Genomic DNA, 7,031 nt, shown 5'->3' with positions numbered 1-7,031 from the left:
ATGAAACTTCATCTCATTCCCTCCCACCATCTTTCTTCCTCACAAGACTTTTTCTGCACTAGGGATTAGGACACAATTCAGACTAGTGTCCTGCGCTTGGGCAGAGATAGAACAAAATGGTAAGCACCTGCTATTCACTTAGGTGGTTTTTCGGGCTTAGTAAGAGCATGTGGAATACTTTGTTTATGCAAATAGACATGTCCATTTTATCCTCTTGAGAGAACACAACAAAATGTTAATAGAGATAGTCTGCAGTCCTCTCTTGGAGATTTCTTGGGAAAGCAACCTTGTTTCTTACACTGCAATAGTAGATTTTCCCACACCACTCTGTGATGAACTTGTCTGGCACCAAAGTCAGTAAATAGATTAGCAGTATATGTCCACAGGTAGCTTGGGACATCAGTAGCTGCTGGGTCTTCAGTAACTTTGTTCCCCCAGGAGTGAGACATAATCCAAAATCACTATTGCCTGTGAAAAGTGCCAGTATTCATTACATTTTCTTTATGCCCATACCCAGGGAGGGGCACCCAACATTTACAGCTTTCATGCAACAGAACACTCTGATTCTTCCCCACTAGGGCCATATTCATCACGGTTTGAGCTGCAGAATGGTACTGTAGCCAGACACTGCAAAGCAAAAATGTCAATAAGCATTTCCTATTAATGGAAATAATGTACAGGAATTTTGAGACTTATATTTTATTGATTGTTATGACTGTAAATCTAATGGCCTCTATATATTTTAATCAGCAGTTTTTGGCATGATGACCTTGTGAGGTGTTCTGTATTCCTGCTCAACCTTTGACCCTGCACAGGAAGGTAAATAAGAGGATTAGGGAAGATCCGTTCTGCAAGATCCTCCAGTTCTTTAGGACTTCAGACTATAAGTGCAGGATTTGGGAGAGCCCATTTGAATGTGACCATGGGGAAGGACTAAGAAAGGAGAGAGTGGCTGCTGCAGGAGAGGGAAAAGTTCTGAGACCTAACAGGAAATAAACCAAGACATAATTGGTTTGCTCAGTCAACAAACTCAAGAGTATTAACCTGCATTCCCCAAGACCTCAAACTCAGTAAACTTTCCAGTCCTTGGAGAACTCCATGGTTGCACTCCTTATATCCCCCAACATTCCACATGGCATCATGGTGTCCCTCCCTTATCCCTACTACTCCATGCTGTACAACAAAAAGAAAAATACCTACACCATGCGTGGTCAGTGCATCTAAGGCTGGGGAGGCAGGCTCCCAACCCCACTTACAGTCCCACCCCTTCTGCTGAGGCCTTGCAATCACCACAGAGAGGAGGCAGGGCAGCATGCCGAGCACACATGTGCCCCAGCCTCCCTGGCCCAGAACACTGAGGAGGGAGAGGGGCACACACCCCAGCTTCCCTGGCCCAGAGCACTGGGGTGAAAGGAGGGCACGCAGTTCCAGCCTCCCTGGCCCTAAAGCATGGGAGGGCGGGCACTAGGGGCAGCAACACTCCAACCCCAGAACACCTACAAGAAATGTTCTTGGGGCGAAGTGAGGGCGGGACCATGCCTGGGCAGAGCCTTCCCCTGCCTAGGCTACCAGATGCCTATGATCTACACATACATGGATCTGAAAAAAACATGTTGGTGTATATGTAATCTAATATGCTACTGTAGGTTTTATGGACATGGCCATCACTGCTCCCTATTCATTTCCATTTTCAGTTAGGATTTTAAAGTATGGTTCACTTTTTTATGGTGTTGGTAAAAGTTTTTTAAATATGTATGTGTGTGTTTGTTCTTTCATTTTTTCCTGCTTTCTTGGACACAATGAATTTCTGTTTTGGGATATTCTGGGCATCTTTATTGATTTGCAGCAAGCATTACAGAATTCATAGGAAAAAATTAAAAAACCATTAAAAGTCCTGCAGCACCTTAGGGGCTAACAAAAAATGTAGATAGTACCATGAGCTTTTGTGGGCACAACCCACTTCTTCAGATGTCTAAGGTGCTGCAGGACCATTTGTTGTTTTTTCAGTTACAGACTAATACGGCTACCCCCAAGAATTCATAGGGGGAGGAAAAAACTCAAGCATACTTAAAAGACAATACTACCGTGGCTGATTGTTGAAATGGTCATTTCTAGCCTACCTCAGCAGCAAAGTTCCACAGCCCTTAGCTCTGGCTGTTCAGTTTCATCAGACATCTGGTCCACCTTGTCCCTCTGCCCTGGTAACAGCTTTTCCCCTTTACTTTATGTATATTATCCAATATACAGCAAGCAGTTATAATCTTGGGGAGACAATCTAGTTAGTGAAATCACACTGCCAGCATCCCTTCAAACTAGGGTTGCCAGGTGTCCAGTATTGACCTGGATAGTCTGGTATTATCGCCTCTTATCAGGTAAAAAAATTCATAAAATACTGGACACCTAAACTGTCCAGTATTTTCTGTTTTTTTCCTTGCCAGGAGGCGAAATTACCGGACACCTGTCAACCCTATAACACGCTTAGCAACTGGGCCCAGCCCCTGCCCTCGGACCCCCTGGTTCTGCAGAGAAGCTGCATTCTGGCTTGATCAAGAAAACAAAATGGCCACCACCAAAACGCCTAAAGACCATGGAGAAGCAATGCCTTCCCTGGGTCTTAGTGCTCAATCACTCCTCTGTTCTTATCCCTATTCTGACTGTGCATGCACTGAAAGGGGCAATGCTGTTTTATTTTTTTCTTAACTTTTGGACTTTTTTTTTTTTTTGCTCAACAACTTTGGCCTCCTCCCCCCCTTTTTCCCCTCAACAGAATTTTTTCCCCGGCTTTTTTGCGGGGATGGGGGTGTTAGATATTTTTGGTTAAACCATCTGGCAACTCTACTTCAAACTATCAAAAGTGCATTCAAGTTATTCTGTGCCTTCTGAGCTAGTAGTTCAATCTTTCCCTGGTGCTATTGAGGTGGCAGGTATTCATGAGCCAATGAGCAAAGAGTAGGCTGCACCCCACAGAATCACTACTGGCATTTCAATATCACCATTGTTAATCTGCTGTTTGTGGAAGAATGTTCCTGCTTGCAGCTTTTTGGAAAAGTCCTGCATTTCTTAAAGATGTATCACACACCTTCCATGAGTGACCTACCCTCATATCAGTGAATTGTCCACATCGATTAAAAGCACTTGCATAATCTTGGAAAGTATCCCTTTCTAATGATGTACTCAGTGGCAGAGTGGGCTGCTGCCAGAATAGGAGTATATGTGTCATCTGTCACTGCATTCCAGTCAGGGAGCCCATTGCTGTAAATTTGTCCACTATTTCTTGCACATTGCCAAGAGATACAGTCTTGTATAGCAGGAGATGGCCTTACACACATGGAGAACAGCAACATCATTCTACAGACTTTCCAACTCCAAACTGATAGTCCAAACTTAAGAGATGGCTCCTTGTGTGCACCGGCTCCTGGAGGATTGCCTGCCCATGGTGCTGCTGCCACCTATCAGAGGCAGCAGTGGGGGGGGGGGGGGAGAGAAGGAGGGGTATACAGAAGCTAGCATACACGGGAGGCCAGCTTAAAAACCAGCTTCCCACACACACTGGCTCCTGGGGAGCCAACTGCCACCCCCCATGTAACTGATGAAATTTTCAGCTGTTACACTGTTAATTAATTAAATGCATTTTAACATCAATATTATGTACTATCTATGCTCAAGTCTTACTTCTTCAAATGGTGCATTGAGCTGTTGCTTGTTTAGGAGAGAGGTGGGAAGTCGATGACAATGAGGGGAGGGGAATAATGCTGGGTCTCAGATGTGTAAGACTGGAAGGGATATCAACAGGTCATTTAGTCCAGTGCCCTGCACTCAAGGCAGGCATACGTAATAACTAGACCATTCCTGACAGGAATCTGTCTACTCAGGGCCATCCCTAGACAGGCACAGAACCAGGGACAACTCCCTCCCCCACGCCTTTGCCCAAGTCCCACACCTACTCTGCCTCCCCCCACTGCACTCCTTCCTCCAAGCCTCCCTCCAGGTGACACAAGCAGGGAGATTATGGAGAGCGCTTGGTGTGGGGCGGCAGCAGGAGTCAGAACCTTCGCCCCCCTCACAGCGGCAGGAGCCATGGAAAGCAGAGCAACCCAGCAGCCTGTTCCGCGCCATTCCCCAGCCAGGTGGAGCACGGCGGCAGCTAACCGCAATGTAGGGGACCACACGATGGTTGAGGCAGCCGCCCCCTGTCACCGCCCACCCAAGCAGGGGCAACCGCCCCGAACCCTCCTCTGAAGGGGACAGCGCTGAGCGTCACCTCTTGCCCCAGCCTCCCCCCGCCCGCCACGCTGACGGGACGCTAGCGGTGTCCCTCCCGCGCTCTTCTCCCCCCGACTAAACAGAGCCAGGCTGTAACCCCCCCGGCACGCTCGCTAGGCCGCATCCTTCGGGCCGCTGCTCTCCCCTAGACTGGCTCCAAGCTGTGCCCGTCCTCCCCGGCACGGGCCCCAACTCCCCCGCGGCCCTGGCCATCTGACCGAGGCTGGGAAGGGGCCGGGCAGCAGCTATTGGGACTGGGGGTGGCTCCCGCAGCGCAGCCCTGCTGCCAACCCCGCCTCCCCCTCCCGGCATAGTAGAGCTCAGCGCTAAAGGAGTGATGATGGGGGAAGGGGAGAGAAGGACGTCACGTTCCACGCACGCGCAGAGGACGCGGGCTCCCTCTGCCGAGCATGCGCAGAGGGTTCGTTGCCAGGGAGGGCAGATCGCTCCACGGGCCGGTTGCACGTGCCCCGCTTCCTGGCTGTGGCGACAGACACGCTCCCGCCATGGCTGCGCTGGCCGAGGTGGGCTCCGCCGGACACTTCCGGGAGCTGCTGCAGCAGAAGGGCAAGTACGTGCGGCTGGCTCCGGCCCGGCGAGCGGCAGCGTCAGGCCCCGGGGCCCGCGGCTGTGTCGTTGGGGCGTCGGCGCCCGGCGAGGAGGGGGCGGGGTTGTGGCCGGGGGCAGGCTCGTTGTCTCTGTAGGTGGCGTCTGTCTGCTGCGCCGGGCTCACAGCCTCCCCGGCCCGGTGCCCCTCGGCGGGGGCGGCTCATTAACCGCCCGCTGCTGCCGCCTGCTCGCGTGGGGCCCCGTTCATTCCGCCTCTTCCCCTGCCTCCGTTGGTGACTCCCCCTCCCTTGACCCCACTTCCTTGCCCTGCCCCTGTAGGACATCCACCCAGGCGCTGGCCTGGCCAGCGGGCTACTTGATTGCTCTGGACAGACTAGTTAATCCTGCTCTGCTTTTTAGGCCTGGTTTATGCTAGTAATTTACGCTTGGTGTCGCTAAATCGCTCAGGGGTTTGAAGACAAGTAAACACCCCTGAGAGACGTAGCCATCCTGTCCTAATCCCTAGTGCAGAAAAAGTCTTGTCTTGACCTAGACCATGTCTGCACTACATCTTACAGCAGCACAGCTCTGCTGGTGCTACTGCGCTGCTGTAAAATCTCCCGTGTAGCAGTTTTATGCTGACAAGCATCTCCCATCGACATAGTGGTATCTAAACTGGTGCTTCTGTCAATTTAAGATATGTCACTCTGTTTTTTTCCCCCCACACTCCTGAGTGACACAATTTATAGTCTTCCGGGGGGTAGCCGAGTTAGTCTGTACAGGATAAACTTAAAAAACAACAAATAGTCTGCTAGCACTTTAAAGACTAACAAAACGTAGATGGTATAACGAGCTTTCGTGGGCACAGCCCACTTCTTTAGATGATCAGCTATAATGATCAAATTGCTATTGTAGACACAGTCTTAGTCTTTGAGAGATCGCTTATCTATGCTGTGTGAGAATCTCTCATTGATGAATGAAAGTGACAGGTTAATCTGTTAGTCCAACGTTTCCCAAACTATGGGCCGCGGCCCGGTACTGTGCCATGGGAAAAACATACTGGGCCTCAGTGTGGCTGCTGGGAGGGGAGCGGGGCAGGGCAGGCTGAGAGGAGGTGTGTGTGGGGGGGAAACCAGCTGCTGGGAAGCAGGGTGGGGGGCAGCGGGGCTGTCCAGCGGATATCGGGGTGGGTGGGCAGCAGAAGCAGGGTTGAGGGCAGCAGCAGCACTGTCCGGTGGAGATAGGGGCGGGTGGACGGTGGAAGCAGGGCTGGCTGGGGGAGATTGGGAGGATGAGGATTGGAGAACCAGCCTCCAGAAGCAGGGCTGGCGAGGGGAGATCGGGAGGAAAAGGCGGGGGAGGGAATCGGCCAGCGGGAAGTGGGACTGACCCCAGGCATATGCAGACCCGGGTACATGAGTGAGTCTGGCCCTGGGAATTCTGTTTTGCCCTCCCCCTCATACCTTCCCTCGAGTAGCTGTGAACTGCCAGGCTGGTAGACACACTCACGCAGCATGAGCACATCTACCAGCCAGACAGTTCGCAGCTACGGACTGATACACGTAATAATAATAAAACTTACCTAATTAGAAAATACCAGACGTTTTATATATCTGGTATTTTCTCATTTGTTTCCCGGACAGAACCCTCTCATACAAGACTGTCTGGTACAAAACTGGACACCTGGCAAACCTACCCCTCCTTGTACCCTCCCTCCTAGCCAGATACCCTACCCCCAATCGGCTCCAGCTCCCACCTCCTGGAGTGTCCGTGTGGCGCCAGGTCCCCCAAGCCCTGGCCCAGGCTGGGCGGAGGATGGGTGAAACACTGAAAACTTATTCATTTTTCATTCTATTTTTTATATGCATTTATATTTTTGGGCTGCAAAAAAGAGTACTGACAAAAACGGGTTCCAGCTAAAGTAAAAAGTTTGGGAAACCCTGATCTAGCTTTCTATCCATCTTACAGTACATTTATCCAATCCATATTCCCTTATTCTGCTGGCAAGAATATTGTAGGTGACCGTATCAAAAGCTTTGCTAAAGCTGGCACTGGGGGCTTTGGGAGGACCAGAAACAACTTATTTGAATATTCATCATTTGCTTAATGAATATGCGAATGAATGAATTTACTGGTCCCCGTGTCAAAAAGTTCGGGAACCCCTGTGTTAGTCTATAAGGTGCCACAGGATTCCTCATTGCTTTTGCAGATTCAGACTA

At 50.5% G+C, this 7,031-nt stretch overlaps 1 protein-coding gene across 1 annotated transcript in view; it reads left to right on the top strand.

Annotated features, from left to right (window-relative positions):
- The first annotated feature begins 4,702 nt into the window (after positions 1-4,702).
- GLRX3 (glutaredoxin 3) overlaps positions 4,703-7,031 on the top strand; it is a 38,459-nt gene continuing 36,130 nt past the window's right edge. The window contains exon 1 of the mRNA XM_075935241.2: positions 4,703-4,834. Coding sequence (XP_075791356.2) covers positions 4,770-4,834 — 65 coding nt within the window. The 5' untranslated portion in view covers positions 4,703-4,769. The remainder of the gene's footprint in view (positions 4,835-7,031) is intronic.

Source organism: Pelodiscus sinensis, chromosome 8 (assembly GCF_052426305.1).
Source record: "Pelodiscus sinensis isolate ZL-2025 chromosome 8, ASM5242630v1, whole genome shotgun sequence".
Lineage (NCBI taxonomy): Eukaryota > Metazoa > Chordata > Testudines > Trionychidae > Pelodiscus > Pelodiscus sinensis.
This window is presented reverse-complemented; position numbering and strand designations above follow the sequence as displayed.